At 46.1% G+C, this 17,301-nt stretch overlaps 4 protein-coding genes across 4 annotated transcripts; 2 read left to right on the top strand and 2 right to left on the bottom strand.

Moving 5' to 3' along the window:
• The first annotated feature begins 451 nt into the window (after window positions 1-451).
• Window positions 452-3,374, top strand: Ly6g6c (lymphocyte antigen 6 family member G6C). Its single transcript, XM_047557144.1, has 3 exons — window positions 452-608; window positions 1,913-2,023; window positions 2,698-3,374. The coding sequence occupies exons 1-3, from the start codon at window positions 557-559 to the stop codon at window positions 2,910-2,912; spliced, it is 378 nt and encodes a 125-aa protein (XP_047413100.1). The 5' UTR covers window positions 452-556; the 3' UTR covers window positions 2,913-3,374.
• A 960-nt stretch (window positions 3,375-4,334) lies between these two features.
• Ly6g6d (lymphocyte antigen 6 family member G6D) lies at window positions 4,335-6,372 on the bottom strand. Its single transcript, XM_047558993.1, has 3 exons — window positions 6,305-6,372; window positions 6,049-6,195; window positions 4,335-4,607 (listed from the first exon to the last, which is right to left on the bottom strand). The coding sequence occupies exons 1-3, from the start codon at window positions 6,360-6,362 to the stop codon at window positions 4,384-4,386; spliced, it is 429 nt and encodes a 142-aa protein (XP_047414949.1). The 5' UTR covers window positions 6,363-6,372; the 3' UTR covers window positions 4,335-4,383.
• Window positions 6,373-8,395: 2,023 nt separating this feature from the next.
• LOC124989325 (lymphocyte antigen 6G6e-like) lies at window positions 8,396-9,604 on the top strand. Its single transcript, XM_047559224.1, has 3 exons — window positions 8,396-8,447; window positions 9,155-9,280; window positions 9,381-9,604. The coding sequence occupies exons 1-3, from the start codon at window positions 8,396-8,398 to the stop codon at window positions 9,602-9,604; spliced, it is 402 nt and encodes a 133-aa protein (XP_047415180.1).
• Window positions 9,605-11,287: 1,683 nt separating this feature from the next.
• Ly6g6f (lymphocyte antigen 6 family member G6F) lies at window positions 11,288-14,027 on the bottom strand. Its single transcript, XM_047558992.1, has 6 exons — window positions 13,970-14,027; window positions 13,180-13,509; window positions 12,832-13,095; window positions 11,795-11,950; window positions 11,572-11,638; window positions 11,288-11,418 (listed from the first exon to the last, which is right to left on the bottom strand). Exons 1-6 carry the CDS (start codon window positions 14,025-14,027, stop codon window positions 11,394-11,396), a joined length of 900 nt encoding a protein of 299 aa, XP_047414948.1. The 3' UTR covers window positions 11,288-11,393.
• Between the last annotated feature and the right edge of the window lie 3,274 nt (window positions 14,028-17,301).

Raw genomic sequence — 17,301 nt, forward strand, 5'->3', positions numbered from 1 at the left:
TGTCACAAACCCTTCATCCTGTGGTTGAGCTGGGGTGGGAAAGACCAAATGGTGGTTGAATCAAGACTAATTCAATCCCTTCCATCTTTAATTTCTTCCTGCATCCTGACCAATGCCCCCCAGGGACCCGAATTTGGCAATAAGCTTAGGCTACATCCCATTGTTTCCTAGGAACTAGCAGAAGCTGCCATTATGGTCATTGTAAATCACAGAGGCCTTTGGTGATGCTCCTTCAGAGGACTAGACAGTCAAGGCTCTCAACTGGGCACCCAGAAACCAAGAACCAAAATGGAGTTGGCCACTAATGGCACTTACCCTCCCACTTCCCTCTCTCCCATCCCCATTCCCCAGCCAGGCCTGCTCAGCCTCTCCCCATCCTTACTCTTTCTCTCTGGTCAGCACAGTGTAAATAGGAAGGGAGGTGCCAGCAGAGGCAGAGAAGGGAGGGGCCTTGGGATTATAAATTCCAAAAAGGCCGCTCAACTCCCAGAGCAGGATCCCTGAAAATCTACTCTTGACAACGGCTGTGGCTACTACCATTCTTAGGACCCTCACCATGAAAGGCCTTCTTCTACTCACCCTGTCTGCTCTTTTCTGCTGGGTCTCAGGTAAGTACCTGCCCCCACCCCAGCCCCAAGAACCTGGTTCACGAGTCAGGACCTCAACCTGCCTAGTGCCCTATACTACCTACTAATCATGAGCCCAAGAATCCTCAGCCCCAACTGGCTTAGCTCTCCTGTGCTTCCAGGACCAGGTCTCTCTGTTACAGGCTCCTTGTTCCATTTCCCACATCTCCATCATTATATTCCTCCTCATCCCCAAGAAAGACCCACTTTTCTCACCTGCCGGGGCTCCAGGTCTCTTCCTCACTGCGAAGTGCCCCCTTCTTGGAAACTCTGGTATCCAGCTCCCTGACTTGTCCCATTCCTATGCCTTCTCTCACCTCCTGCAGCCAGCAGGATATGTTCTCAGACTTAAGCCTCCAGACCCAGGTTCCTTTCCAACCTTACCCCTCTTCCATCTACTCTACTTTGGCCTTAGGTACTCAGGTGTGGCCCTTCCTAGCTTATCCCTGTTCTTCCCTGGGCTGCATACTCTCACCCCTATCAGGGATACAGCCTTTCTGGATGGTTTCATTGACTTCTTATAGCCTCCCAGTGAACCAGGGAGTTTCCCCAAGACTGCTAGGGAGGGAATGCCAGGGCCACTCACCCCTAAGGTGAGGTGGGTTTCATTTCAGGCCCTCTGCCCTCAGACTGACCTCTCTTTTGCCAAACCTTGCATTAGCTGAAGCAGGAACCCTGGGGGTGCCATCTTCTGCACCCACCCTCTCCCTTTTGGTAAATTACTAAGATGGATTCTGATGATCTGTCTCTCAGGTATTATTCCTTGTGCCAGAGAGCTGTAGTAAAGAGGACTCCACTCAGGACTGGTTCCTCTACCCACGCTCTTGGCTGTCCCACAAGGTGAAGAGTAAATTGCTAAAGCCGGCCACAGGTGGCTCTCTTGCAGCCTCAAGTTTGGAGTCACTTCTGAAGGCATCATAACTCCATCATTTTTATTTTTTATACTTCCTCTTTCCCACCCTTTCCCATTCCTTCCCCACAGTTTCCTCTCATCCCAGCTATTCCCATCCCCATGTTTTTGTTGGTAGTTGTGCTCCTCTTGACTCATCCCAAACAGGATGGGGTGGAGGAAGATATTTAGGGTGTGGGCCTTTCACAAAGAACAACTCCACCCTCACCTGTCACCCACTTGCCACTTTCACCGCATCACTCACCTGCTCTGTCCCTATGGACCAAACAGGTCAGAGCACCTATTTGATGGGCTCTTCTTCACCCCCACCCCCAGTTCATCTTACCCCCAGGTGACTCAGACACCCCATGCCTCAGCCTGACTTTTTTCTCCCCAGCTGATATTCGCTGTCACTCCTGCTACAAAGTCCCTGTGCTGGGCTGTGTGGACCGGCAGTCCTGCCGCCTGGAGCCAGGACATCAGTGCCTAACAACAAATGTGTACCTCGGTAACATCTGCCTCTTTAGTGGAGGAGGGGATCAGTGGGACACTCTATGTCTGGAACTGAGGCCCAACCAGGGCTAAGGCTAAGGTGGAACAGAGAATTATAGCAATGATGACATTTGACCCAAATGATTATATACCCAGCACTGACCTGTCTTGTGTGTGTGTGTGTATGGTACTGGGTGGTACTGAATACTTTACCACTGAGCTACATCCAGTGTTCCCCACCACTGACTTTTTTTTTTTTTTTTTTTTTTTTTTTTTTTTTGAGATAGGGTCTTGCTAAGTTGCTTAGGCTAGCCTTGAACTTGCAATCTTCCTGCCTCAGTCCAGTGACTTGGAATTATAGGCATGTGCCACCATACCCATACTCTGTCTTTACGTGCTCTGTTTCAATGAATGTCCATGACATTCCTATGATGTCACAGGAATTGACTAAATACCCTCAAAAAGAGACAGAAACAGTCACAAAGACCTCATGGCCAGCAGGTGCTGGAACCAGGATTGGGGTTCAGGATAGGGACGTACAAGAGGAAGATTAGACTGAGAAGCGATAAAAGGCAGGGCTGGGCAAATTTGGGAAGGAAAGAAGCCTGAGTGGGTGTATGTGCTGGGGAGTGGGCATGGTTATGCCAGATGCCAGTCCTAGCTGACCTCCCTGCCCACTCCTGCCTCTAGGGAAGATGTGGGTTTTCTCCAACCTGCGCTGTGGCACACCAGAAGAGCCCTGTCGGGAGGCCTTCAACCAAACCAACCACAAGCTGGGCCTGAACTACAACACCACCTGCTGCAGCAAGGACAACTGCAATAGCCCAGCCCCCCGGCCCACTCCCACCCTGACCCTGGTTTTCCTCACTTCCTTGGCTGGCCTTGGACTCTGGCTGCTGCACTGAGTCTCACGCTGTGGCTGTCCTTCCTCCCATCTGCCTTAGCCAGAGCCTCTCTCCTTATGGCTCTACATCCCCTGGTTTCTCAGAATGATCTCTCCCTGGCTCCCCTTCATCTGAAGAACATTTCCCCAGTCCCTTCTCATTGCTTTAAGGAGACAGTGCCCAGAGTGGTCTCCCTATACATTTTTCCCACCTTGCGAGACCTCTGTTCTGTTTTTCTGAATCCATTCCCTTTTCCCTTTAGACCACTCTAGATCTTCCACTGGTTCATGAAGGGCTTCCACTTTGTCTCCTGCACTCTGATGTGCCCTCCTTGAGGAGGGATTGGGATCTGAGTCTGGCTTGGGGCTTCTGTCCTGTATCCAATGAAAGCCCCAGGAAGGACCTGATGACCTCTCTTTATGGGACTGATTCGCCAAACCCTTTACTCACCTTTTTCATTTTGAGTAATAAATGTCTGTGTCTAATAAATTGTGCATTCATTTTCAGAAGACCTAAATGTCAATGCCCCCATCCCCGGAAATAACACTCTCAGTACCTCCACCTTCACCCCGCCTTCCCCTTACCCAAGAATCTTTCAGGGAGTTTCCCCAGTTGGCTGGGCTCAAGTCAATGAAGGAACAGGTTTTTCAGGCCTCCATCCTCCCTTTCAGTGTCTGCAGGTGGCACATAGGTCCCAGTGTTTGGAGAAACAACACTTATCCTAAATTTAGGTCACACCTGTAATATTCTGCCAAGAAGGAGGCATAGCCTGGCTTTAGTTCTCCCCAGAGAGGTAGGAGGGGTATATGGGGATGGGGCCTCAGATTCTCTTTCCTGTCTCTCAGGATCTGAGGCCTTACCTGGCCTAGTTACCAACCAGAGTATCCAAGCAACTCTCCTATTGCAGGAATTACATTTCCTTTTTCAATTCAAAATAGCCCTATCGATGCTTACCTATCTATGTGAAAGCCTGGGTTCAATCCCAGTACTGCAAAAAACAAAACAAAACAAATAGTCTTGTTGGGAGCCAAGTTACAAATGGGGGAAAGGGGAACAAATCCAGACAGCCAAGCTCATGGAATCCTGGTGACCCCCACTCAGCCCAGACCCTACTCTCCTCAGTGATTCTCATTACTAAGGAAGATCTTCCCTAGCAACAAGATCCAGTAGTCACTGAGGGCAGATTCTGCATCATTCTTGGGGATTTTGTTGGTTAAGGAGTGCAATGTTTGGGTCCAGGACCAGAAAAAGGATATGAGTGAAACAACCACTGTAACTAAGTTCACTGACCAACTGGAAACCCTCAAACTAGAAGATGGATGCCTTCTTACTGCCACTTCAGGTTTCCCATCAACAAAAGGTAGATGGAATTTTCCAGTCAGCTCTAGAATGGTTGATAGATTTTAATAGCGCACAGAGGAGTGCTTATTTTCTCACCTTAGATGTTCAGAACTCCCTTGTTCCCTTGCTCCCTTGACTACCCCTACTCCCACTACCCGCTCCATAGTCCTGGCAAGAGCCAGATCAGGGTGGTGGCTGCTGTAACCAAGATGCATGCTGGGACCACTGTGCTTGCCACGGCGCTGTTGCATAGGTCTCCAAAGCAGCAGTTCCTGTGAGTTGTATAAGTCACGTCTCCCACCAACTCTGTTTCCACTTGGTTGCAACGATGGGTGGCCACACAGGCTGGATGGTGATGACTCAGGGTCGCTGAGGCTAAGAGAAAGAATGAGACTGGGGTGTTGGACTCTTGGCTTCAGGACTTGCCTTCTGGGACCGAGCAGATGTGATTTCAAGGAACCCAAGGAGATTCTCTGCCCCCTCAAAAATCACCTCCCAGAAACCCAGCAATTAAAGTTAACACATTAACATTGTTAACTGCTGCCGTCATGTGCTGATAAGGGCACAACATCACTTCTGTGGTATTCCTGCCTAAAACACATGACCTCAATCTCATCATATGAAAGAAAACAGCAGATAAACCAGTTGTGGTGGTGCTTGCCTACAATCCAGCAACTTGAGAGGCTGAGGCAGGAGGATCACAAGTTCAAGGTCAATCTGGGGAATTTAGTGAGATCCTATTTCAAAATAAAAAATAAAAGGCGCCAGGGATATAGCTCAGTAGTAGAGCATCTTGAGTTCAATTGCCCAATACCACCAAAAAAAAAAAAAAAGGAAAAAAGAAAATAGACAAATCAAATCAAGAGCAGTCTACAAAACAACCTATCATAAAATTAAATAAAAACAAAGTAATCTATCAGGGCTCTTCAAAAATAACAAAGTCACCAGGCGTGGAGGCACATGCCTGTAATCTCAGCTGCTTGGGAGGCTGAGGCAGGAGGATCATGAGTACAAAGCAAGCCTTAGCAAAAGCAAGGTGCTAAGCAACTCAGTGACCCTATCTCTAAATAAAATACAAAATAGGGCTGGGGATGTGGCTCAGTAGTTGAGTGTCCCTGAATTCAATCCCTGGTACCAAAAAAAAAAAAAAAATGTATATGTGAATATACATTTTATGTAAATATAAAAGTCATAAAGCACAAGGAAAGACTGAGCATCTGCACATATTGGAGAAAGCTAAGAAGACATGACAACAAAATGCAATGTGGGACCCTGATTTGTGTCCAGGACCATAAAAAGGACACAAGTGGAACAACTGGCTAAATCAAATAAAGTCTTCAGTCATATTGTACCAATGTGATTTTCTGATTTTTGATAATTGTACTACATTTATGTGAAATGTTAGCATAAACAAAAGTTGGGGGAAGGATATACAAGAACTTCCTGTACTATTTTTGCAACATGTCAATCCAAATTATTTCAAAATAAAAATATTAAAACATACACACATAATATACCTCCCTAGTCTTTAGCCTGTGCTTGAAAGTTGGTCTCAGTCTTAAGGGACAGATTTCTGAGTGAATGCACCTATGATTCTTTCTGGAGAATAAAGAGGAGGAAGGTGAGAGCCCAAGAACTGTGGGATGCTCAGGTGTTCAGTGCCAGCAGCCAGAAGGGGTACAGACTGCTCTTCTCCAACAGTGGCACCATCTGCCCAGAGCCAGACTGAACCTGGAAGGTTCTGAAAACTAGAGGAATAAAGTGGGGCCTGAAGGCAGGGAAGAGCTGAGGGAGGAGGGAGAAACTGAGGACTCACGGTTCTCAGACAGTTTGATCTGTCCCAGGCCTGGTTGGGGTTTGCGTTCCAGGAAGCCACAACGTTCACCCTCGCCACAGATGGTCACAGTCCCTTTGCAGGAGTTGCTGGGGCCTCCACCACAGTTGTAGCACCGCATGCGGTTTCCTGGCAGGAAAGGCAGGAGAAAAGAGGCACTGGACCTGGGGCCCTCTGGGGAGTTGCTGGCAGAGGGTAAAGACAGGCCATATGAGAGGTGATTTGGCCTTCTCCTTACCCAAGGTAGCCCCCAGCAGTGTGCAGAGCAGGATTCCGACAAATTGGGGCTTCATCATGTCTACCTGTGTCAGCAGCGCCTCTCCCTCCCGCCCACCCCCCTCCCTGGCCCTGCTCTGCCAGCCTTATATCCCCCTTGTTTTGGACTTTATAGGGCTATAAAAAGGGAGGAAAGAGTCTCCCCCAGCAGGCGCCAGGCCCCAGTGGAGACAGGGAGGGGCCTGTGAATGCTATCAGCATCCTCTGGAGCCCCAGACTCCTCCATCTTCAGCAGTAGTTCTAAAACTGTTGCTGAAGAACTCCTGGGGTCTCTAAGACTCTTTCAAAGGGTCTCCAAGGCTCTTCCTTTTCCAATTCCATATGTGTGAGGTTGGATTTTCTTCATATACTTCAACCAAAACAACATATCCCTACAGATTAAATATGAAAGAAGTGGATATGAAAACCCCCACATCTTATCTTATGAAATAGATTCACAAAAATGTAAAGCAATGCTACTCTTCACACTGTGAAATCGAGAACTCGTATTTGTTTTTCATAAAACTGTTTTGTTAACATGTAATAGATTTATTGTTCTTATTTGTGAAACAAATCAATATCTATTTAAAATGGCTTATTTTAATTTCTTTCTTTTTTTCATTTATTAATAGCTATTTATTCCTAGGACAGCCATGCATGTTAACTTGCTTGTGATAATTTTGGTTATTTTAATTTCTAATACAATACATATTGATAAAACCCAAGTAAAAAGAAACTCTTTGGGAGCTTTGGATATTTTTAAGAATGTAAAGAGCTGAGTGCAGTGATGCATGCCTGTAATTCTAGTAACTCAGGAGGATTGCACGTTTGAAGCAACTTAGGGAAGCCCAAACAACTTAGCAAGACCCTGACTAAAATAAAAAGTAAAAAGTAGGGGCTGGGCCTATGGCTCAGTGGTAGAGTGCTTGCCTAGCACATGTGAAGCACTGGGTTTGAGTCTCAGCACCACATAAAACTAAATAAACAAAATAAAGGCAGTGTCCATCTACAATTAATTTTTTTTTTTTAAAGTAAAAAGGGCTGGGGATGTAGCTCAGAGGTAAAGCACCCCTGGGTTCAATCCTCAGTACCAGAAAAAAGAGAGAGAGAGAGATCCCAAGATCAAAGTTTTTAAATACTACTGCTCAGTGAATCGCTGTGTCTCCCCTGCCTGTTACTCTTCCGAGTCTTTCTTACTTCTCCTTACTACTCCTTAGTCTTTTTTGTGGTCCTGAGGATCAAACTCAGGGCCTCACCCGTGCTAGGAAAAGCACTGCCATTGAACTACACCCACGGTCCTGTCTCCAGTCTCTTGAATCCCAGTCTCCCAGACTCTGCCCCACTCCCCCATCCCTAAATTCTATCCATGCCTTTGTTCCTAGTCTCTCTCATTCTTTCCCAGTGGAAGCACATCCATCCAGCCGCACCCATGATTAATTTTTTTCCTCCAAGGTAGTAAAGCTGGGAGGGATAATTGTGGGGTGGGAATGTTAGGCTTGGGGGGATCAAAGGGATATGAAGCTGGGTGGGGCTGGTCCCTCCACAGCTGGGCTGTGTGGGTGGGTCCCCTCCACAGCTGGGCTGTGTGGGTGGGTCCCCTCCACAGCTGGGCTGTGTAGGTGGGTGAATGGGAGTTGTTGATTCTACACTCAAACACCACACTCTAAGGATCTAGGCCAGGACTGTTTAGGAGTGTGACCTTGAGAAGCACACATGCACTGAGGGGACAGAGAAAACAAAGAATAAGAGAACAGAGAACAGCTTGGATGGGAGCAAGGGAAGGGAGCAGAAGGGAAGGCGACAGACATAACCAGGAACAGCAGACGGAGCTGAGTTATAAACACCGAGAGAACAAGAGAAGACCCTCAAGGCAAAGGCAGGGAGGGGGTGAGAGACAGGGGCTCAGGAGCAGAGGGCTGGGGACCCTGCTGAGTCATGCTAGCGAAATCTGTCATATTCCACCCCAGGTTCTCCCCCTAGGTGTGTTGGTTATTGGTCCCTCTCTGTCATGCTCAGATGTTCCATCTCTGGGTACAGATTACATTCTCCTAGATTCCTGAGACTGGGTCCTGCCATGGGCAACTCCAGCATCTTCCTCTGCGCCCTGTTCCTCTGTGGGGCACTGGGTAAGGGTGGACTGGGGAATCCTCAGTGGGCAGGGGGCCGGGGTAGGGGCTGTGGACTCAGGACTGGAAGGGAGAGGGAGTGGGGAGAAGCCAAGAAGACAGCAGGAACGACTTTGGGAAGACCAACAACTGGGATGGCTTCAGGCCAGTTGACAATGTGGAAAAGAAGAAATTGCCTTTCAGAGGTGTTTAAGAATCACTATCTCTTCCCTGGTGCACCTTTGACTTACCTTTCTCTTATCCCTTATCTCACCTCTTGCATTTGTGCTGGACCCCTCAGTCAATGTCAATTTCCATTTTCTTTTCAGCTCTGATGCCATTGCTTTTTTCACTTCTCCCCTCCACCTCATTGATCTGTGTGCCGTGTGTGTGTGTGTGTGTGTGTGTGTGTGTGTGTGTGTGTGAGAGAGAGAGAGAGAGAGAGAGAGAGAGAGAGAGAGAGAGAGAGATTCTCTATGCTTGTCTCTGATTCTCTTGGCTTCTGTTCATGTCTGCACCTCCCTCTCAATTCCTCTTGCCTCCCTCTGTCTCTGTTTCTTTTCATTTGGTATCTCTCCTCCCTTTTCTATTTTTCTACTTCTGTCTGCCTCCATTTTATGGTTCCTCTTTCCCACTCTGTGTGCCACTTCTCTCTCTGTGTCCCTCTGCCAGCTCCTTTTGAGTTCTGCCTCTTAACCTTCTTGCCCTCATCTCTGCTGACCCAACAGGTCTCACCACTTCCCCTGCCCAGGGACAGCTTCACTGTTACACCTGCAGCTTTGCCAAGCCCTGCTACCCTGTTCCCACAGAGTGTCAGGATGATGACGCTTGTGGCATCACTGTTGGCACCTCAGGTAGGAGTCTGGTCCATTGGCCCTTGTCCAGGTGCTCCCTACCTGCCTCCCCTGCCTTTCCTGCTTCCCCCCTCCTCAGCATTCCTCCTTCATCCCACAGACCAGAATGAGATCATCGAGCGGAAAGGCTGCCTCCCAAGGGCCCAGTGCCCTCTGCCAGGTCATGCCATCTACTGGTCACGTGCCTATGTTCTGCAGCACCACTGCTGCGAGCAGGACCTGTGCAACTCAGCCGTCACAGCACAGTGGCTTCCCAGTCTCCTTCTCACCACCCTGCTCCTCCTGGTGGCCAGTTTCATCTGGGGAGGCCAACTCCTCCATTAGCCTTGTGTGGATTCACAGCTCTCATCCCAAGACTATTTCACCATCACCATGGTATTGGAAACACCTGCATGGACACTTTTGAGACATGCCCAAGATCCTGATTTTGTACAGAATCCTTAGACTTCTAGGCCCAATACCTCTACAGACCCCTCCCAAGACCTGTTTTGATGGGCACTGCCCTTGCCGTTGTAGGCACCCACCCAGAGCCCAGTCTCATGAGAAACATCTGCTCTGTGTCTTTTGTCTTTTCTAAATGCCTGGTGCTGATGTCTTCTCTCAGCCCCAGGTGCCTGGAAAGGCACCAGGCAAGGAGCCATTTTGATAGAGCTATGGTCCAGGCAAGGGAATTGAAAGGGCATGAGGAATGGTGATGAAGAAAGTGTTTCTGGAAAAGATGTAACATGGTAAGTTGGGAACTCAGGACAGAGGGTCCTTGGGGAACTATAGAGTATGTTTAATAAAAAAAAGCTATCTGGGAACCTAGCAACGGTTCAATGTGTGCAGAGTGTGTGTGTGTGTGTGTGTGTGTGTGTGTGTGAGAGAGAGAGAGAGAGCAAGGGTGTGCTCTCTAAGAATGAACTATAGCTGCTTGGCAGTTTGGGCTGGAGTGCTGGAACCCGAACAATATTCCCCTCATTTTCCATCTGTCATCTCATTCTCCTTCCTGCCAGTATCTTAGCTTAAGCCGCTGTAGCATGAATGTTTTAGGCAAGACTTCAGAGGAAGATTTTCTCCAGGGAAGCCCAGACTTGAGCCAAGACCCAAAAGGGAAACTGATAGGGTTACTTATGAGGGTGTAGCCTGGAGTCCAGGTCATCTCTGCCTGAGACTTGGGACTGGCCAAGTTGGGAGCATAAATGCCTTTCCCCACTTGAACAGCCCAAACTTGTCTGTAGTTCATAGGTAGCCCAGCATAACCAACCCCACTGGGGAATCCCGCCTGCCAGTCCTTGTGAACACTCCCTCTGCCTTGGGCACAGGGAGGTAGTGCTCCCAGTAGTCAGGAGTGATAACTGTTCAGCTCTGGATGCCACAGTGGAGCCCCACAGGGAAGTGTGTGTGCCAAGGATAAGGAGGGAGTCTGGCTGGAGGTGGAGTGTAGGCATCCCCATTCTGAGTTGGTTCCCTCTCTTCCATCTGAGGAAGTCTTTGTGAGCTGATTAAAGATGCTTGTTCCCTAGCTTCTTCGTGAGAATGAGACTTAGCGGGTGGGGAGGTCTGGCTTAATTTGGAAGCACGCCGAGTCTTCTTTCCATTTTCTGTCCCTTAGTTCTCCCACTTGAATTTCTATTTCTCTCTCTCTCTTTCTCTTTCTCTCTCTCTCTTTCTCTCTCTCTTTCCTTTTATTGTGACTTGAGTCTCTTCCTGTCTCTCTTCCTCAGTTTTCCCCGTTCTTCCTTAGGTTCCCCTATGACTGGTACCCCACCACTGCTCAAGTCTGGATTCCTTCATCTCCTCCCTGCCCATCCCACCCCTTGTCACTCTCAACAGGTACCCCGGGCTCCCATCAATTCCGTAGTATTGCATAATCAGAGCCACCCCTCCTCTGGCCGATTCAAGACATGAAACCACACCTTTTTGTAGGTGACATCATGGAACAATGCTATACCTTTCTTCAGTTCCCCCACCCCCATTCCCCATACAGCCTGGGGGCTGCTGGAGACCAGATGGACAGTAAAGTCACTCTCTGTGTCCCCAACCCCACCGAGGTTTTCAGGGAATTCTTCAAGTGCCAGATGACCAGGAAGAGAGAGAAGGTCACATTTCCCAGCAGCAGACATCACCAAGATCACCCGGTCTTGTGGGCAGGTGGGCTGTGGAATTTGTAAAGCAGAATGTCAGATAAAATACAGCTCTATTCTTTACTTCCTCAGGAACCAGAGTCCCATCCCAAATCCAACCCCAGTATTTTCTCTTCCATCCCCAGGTCTTTTGTGATTTACTCCTCTGTCCCGTTTGTTCCTCACCTGAGACAGGCCAAGTGGATGTTCTCATAGACCTGGATTTCAGGTTTAAAGTGAGGAATGGAGGTATCTGGGGAGAAGTAGCCAGAACGTGTATAGAAGTCTCCAGATAATTCAGTTGTGTTCTTTACTACTCCCTCCCCTAGAGAGGACAAGTTTCAGAGGCAAGATATGAGCCTTTGCCTCACACATGCCCTCTTCTCCCCTCTGTGAGAGGGGGACTCACCTCTGCCCTGAACCCCCTGGACTCTCCGCCTCCACAGCATGATGCTGAGAGCCAGGATGGTGAATCCCTGGCCCACTGTGAGTGACAGCATCAGGATCCAAGTCATATCCCAGACCATGGAAGGGGCACTGAGGTTGGGAGAAGCATCCATGGAGGCTATAATCAGGGCAAGACAAGAGGAATAAGGAGTAAGGCAGTGATTGGGGGGCTGCCCCTATACCACAAAGGTAAACTTCCCCAAATCTGATAGGATCTTCCAACAGAAGACTTCATGAACTTCCCTTCCCCCAGTATCCACCACCCCATTTTGCTCCTTTGTGGGCCTCTCCCTCTGACCCCATTGGTAGTAGAAAACATCAGTAGAGAATGACAGTGTTTCCCTGTTCATATATGTATAGCTAACTCCAGAGCAGACCACCAGCCAAAACTACCCTCATAGTAATTCAACTTTTCAAGAAAAAAATAAAGTGTCCTCCATTTATTTGTTCTTGCATTCATTCATTCTCTAAGACTTGCTGAGTCTCATTTCTTGCCAGGAACCATATTAGGTGGTAAGGATACAGAGGGCAAGAAGGCCCATCTCCTCCCCCTGCCTTATAAATGAGTTATTCTACACCCAATGCATTCATTTTCTCTATAATGGCCTTTTTTACCTTTTCTCTTCCTTATCATTATAACACTAGCACATATATTCTTTCTTCAAAAGCAACTGACCCAACAATAATCCTTAATTTCTCCATCTCTGCTACAGGATATTCCACAAAATCATAGATTACCCTATTTCTAAATAAGGGTATATTTCACCAAAATATACATCTTTGCTACTGTTCTATTCCACCAGAAATCTGGTTTAACCAATTCCCTTCTCTGTTATGGCCTCAGTCAATGATAAAAAAGGCTTTCTCCTACAGCAATGAATGATCTGCTCCACCATAAGTCACCTCAATCTGCCCTTAGTTGTCTCGTATCTCACCTCCTTCCCTATCAGCAAGAGAGGGATGTTCCCTCACTCTGTCACATTTCCTCCCTCAGTTTACCTGTCAGGCTAAAGCTGACTCCTTTGTTCTGAGGTACAAGGCAGCGGATGATTCTTGGTCTACGGCCCCTAGGCTCAGGAAACCCTTCCCCAGGACACACCAAGAGTAGGGCAGCCCCATCACTCCAGAAGGACTGAACATGTCCTCTCACAGGACCCTTCCCCTCCAGCCAGGTCACAGAGTCCAGACGTTTGGCAGGGACCACAGAGCACAGTAGAACAGAGCAGGAGGATCCATCTGTAGACTTTGCAGATAACTGGGATCCTGTTGGGGAGAGAAGGACCCTTCAGTTCTTTGTCTGGGCTTCCCCAGTCCCTGCATCCCCCAGTCTTCATGTCCCCTGCTCACCTTTGAGAACAGAGACATCATACACCCTCCAGTTCTGGTACCTGTGGTACTGACCCAGCACAGTGCACCAGTACCGCCCAGCATCTCCATCCTTGGACCCCTCCAACCACAAGGAATAGTTTCCAAGGAGTTTGAGCCTGGATTCCTTTCCAGGTTTCCCGAGGTTCAGGATTGACCTGGTCACTTGGACCTGGGCCACCAGGGTGGTAGAGGAGCCTGCTGCAGGGCTGTGGAACCAAGATAGGAGCTCATCTCCATGTAGGGTGGGTGGTAAGGGACATGGCAGCTCCATCGCCTCCCCCAAGGCCACATAGATAGCCTGGATGTTGTCTGTAAGGAGACAATTGTATGAGGCCAGAGACTTCCATTGTATCAATGTCCCACTTGCCCTCCAACCCCTGGCTTCCTCCCTCTATGGTGTCTCCCAGCACTGGGTCATCTGGTGAGCACATTTCTCAAGTGACAGCTACAAAAAAAAGAGAGTAGAGAGAAGAGTGTACAAACTTTCCTTCCCCTTTCCCAAGCCAGTTAAAGGGTCTGAAGACAAGAGAGAAAACACTGGAATAGTTGGCAAATGTCCATCTCTTCAAATATTTACTCATCTGCTTTTATTTTCTAAAGGAAACTGTACATAACCTGGACCCTCATTGCTTCTGGGTCTTCCCCATTGGTAGATGCAGGGAGAGGTCAAATGGGTAGGTCAGCCTTCTCCAGACCTCTAGAAGAAAGATCAGTAATCCCTCTCCAATCTTGCAAAGAACTGAAGAATCTCCCACCTCTTGCCTCTTACCTGTAGCAGTCTTGGGGAACCCACGTAGGAAAAGAAGGAGAAGCAATAAGACTGCCATGAGGAGAGACTGCCAAGTTCTTTTGCTGTAAGACCTCGTGTTACTAGGGAGGAAATAGAAGTCAGATAAAGACCCATACTCTCTGGGCTGGAGTGACATGGGCCTCTGGAGGGGATGAGAATGCTGCGGAGATAAAACCCAGTTGCATGTCTACTGGAGAAAATGACCACTACCTTTCTGTTTTGGGGTGGAGGAGAAACTGACCCAGGCCATTTTTACATAGATGGGATCTCAGCTGTCTACCTCCACTCAGTTTGGAAGTACATTCTGTGGTCTTTCTTCCACCCTTAAGAGATATCAGCCATGAAGCAAGGTGCTGAGTTCTCCATGGGACCCAGTACAAAGTTGTACATACAGTCAATGCTCCATAAATGATTTGGAGTGAGTTTTGCTGTGGCTTCCTGGTGTACCACAGACTTCTCTAGAACTCTTGAGAAGTGTCTAAGCTATTAGTCAAGGAGAAGAATAGCAAGAGCCTGGATTACTCATGAATTCATTCCTCTGCTCCAGGCAAGACTGAAGGAAGCTCTTCATACAGTTCTAATAGTTTTTAATGTGTTATTTATCTTAATTAATTAATTAATTGTTTTTGGTGTTGGGGATCAGACCTAGGACCTCATGCCTGCTGGGCAAGTACTCTACCACAGCTCCTAAATTAATTAATTAATTTCTTTTTGTTGTACTGTGGATTGAACCCAGCACTTGTGCATACTAAGCAAGTGCTCTGTCATTAAACTGCATACCCTGCCCTATTTGCTTGTGTTTTTGAGGAGCTGGGAAATCAGACCCAGGAGGATTGCCCATGCTAGGCAAGCACTTTACTGCTGAGCCACAGTCTAGCCCCTTAAATTTCTTCTCCTTCTTCTCTGTTTTTTTTTTTTTTTTTTTTCTCGTACTGGAGATTGAACCCAGTATCACTTTACCATTGAGCTACATCCCAGCCCTTTTTTATTTTGAGATAGGGTCTTGCTAAGTTGCTCAGGCTGGCCTCAAATTTGCAAACCTCCTGCCACAGCTTCTCAAGTAACTGAAATTACAGGCATGCATCACTGCATCTGGCCTTAAATTATTTTTTCTCTTATTAGTGCATTATAGTTATGCATAATAGTTGGGTTCATTTTGACAAACTTTAATTTACTCCATTACTATCCCCGGTGCTCCCCCCTTCCCTTCCCTTCTTCCTCCCCATATTCTCTTTACTACTGATCTTTCTTTCATTCATTTAATTATTATTATTTTTATTTTAAAATTTTCATTTCTAATTGTAAATGGATGCAATACCTTTATTTTATTTATTTATGTGTTGCTGAGGATCAAATCCAGTGCCTCAAGCATGTAAGGCAAGCACTCTATCACTGAGCAACAACTCCAGCCCCTAATTATTATTTTTTAAAAATATTTTTAATTGTAGATGGACATAATACCTTATTTTTTATTAATTTATTTTATGTCATGCTGAGGATTGAACCCGTGCCTCACAAATGCTTGGCAAGTGCTCTACCACTGAGCCACAACTGCAGCTATTTAATTACTTTAAAAAATTTTTTTTAGTTGTAGATGAACATGATACCTTTATTTTCTCTCTCTCTCTTTCTTTCTTTCTCTCTCTCTCTCTCTCTTTCTTTCTTTCTTTCTTCCTTTCCTTTCCTTACTTACTTATGTGGTGCTGAGGATCAAATCTAGTGCCTCACACATGGTAGCCAGTGCTCTACCACTGAGCTACAACCCCAACTCCTATTTAATTATTTTTGATTGGTCCTTTAGAGATATACATAAATGTGGAATCCACCATGGTATATTTATACATGCACATAGCATAATTTTGTCAAATTTATTCTGCATTTAAATTTTTTTGCTGATTATTTTTGATGAAATTTTTCATACCAGACTATACATGAGGTACAATTATGTAACAGCTAAACTGTTTTATATATATATATATAAAACACATATAACACATATGTATTTTTTGGGGGGGATGAGGGGGTGGGTACTGGAGATTGAACCCAGAGGTGTTTTACTACTGAGCTATATCCCTATCTCTTTTTAATTTTTTTTTTTTTAAAGTTTGAGACAAGGTCTCACTAAGTTGCTTAGGTCCTCCCTAAGTTGCTGAGTTTGGTTTCAAACTTTCAATCCTCCTGTCTCAGTCTCCCGAGTTGCTGGGATTACAGTTGTGGGCCACTGTAATATATTTAAAATGGAACACTGAACAGGAAAGAGAATGAACAAACACAGCCCTGCTATGAGGTTGAATCTCACAAGCGTAATCAGAGTAAAAGAAGTTGGATACAAAGAATATGTATTATGTGATTTTATTTATATACAGCTTAAAAATAGGAAAACTAATCTATGGGGTGAGAAATTCAGAGACTAGTTATCTTGGGGTGGGGAGCAGGTAGCAACTGGCAGGAATCCAGAGGTTCTTTTGGATGCCATATGATTTGCTCTTGAACTGGGTGTTGGTCATAGATTTATTCACTAGGTGCATTTTTTTTTTGTATATGTGTTTACTTCAATAAAAACTAGAGGATAAATATTATGTAGGTGTAAGATACAACAAAAGGGGGTGGGAGGGGTTAGTGTTAGGGTTAGGGTTAGGGTTAGGGAGGGGGCAAGAATGGAGGAAGGAAGGACTGTATAGAGGGAAAAGAGGGGTGGGAGGGGTGGGGGGAAGGGAAAAATAACAGAATGAATCAAACAACATTACCCTATGTAAATTTATGATTACACAAATGGTATGCCTTTACTCCATGTACAGAGAAACAACATGTATCCCATTTGTTTACAATTTAAAAAAACTAACTTAAATAGATACTAATTATATAAAGTTGTTTTAAGTTCACTAAATATATCATGAAGAAGTGTGATATGCATGGGAAAATTCATTGGTCATTTTCTATTTTTCTAGTTTGTGCTATACTCTGATCAAATTTAATAGTCGTATGCTATTCTGATAGCAAAGTCTGCAACTGTTCTAAAACAAAACATCTCAGATAATGAGGGAGAAGTGCTAACCAGCAAATTTAGTGTGCTCAGAACTCTGTTTTAAGTAGAACTGAAAAATATGCATAAACAACATTTTTCTTTATGGGAGTTTTTAAATTACCATTATTATTAAGGTTTCTAGTCATAATCTCTTGGACTCAGTAGTCTGTTTTTAAAACCAATTCTCTTCTGCATTGTGTGTGTGTTATTACAACTTGAAAATAAACCATTACACTTAAAAAAAAGATACAACAAAAATAAAACAAATCTGTATATCTGTTAAGAA

The sequence above is a fragment of the Sciurus carolinensis genome, chromosome 7 (genome assembly GCF_902686445.1).
Source record: "Sciurus carolinensis chromosome 7, mSciCar1.2, whole genome shotgun sequence".
In the NCBI taxonomy this organism is placed as follows: domain Eukaryota; kingdom Metazoa; phylum Chordata; class Mammalia; order Rodentia; family Sciuridae; genus Sciurus; species Sciurus carolinensis.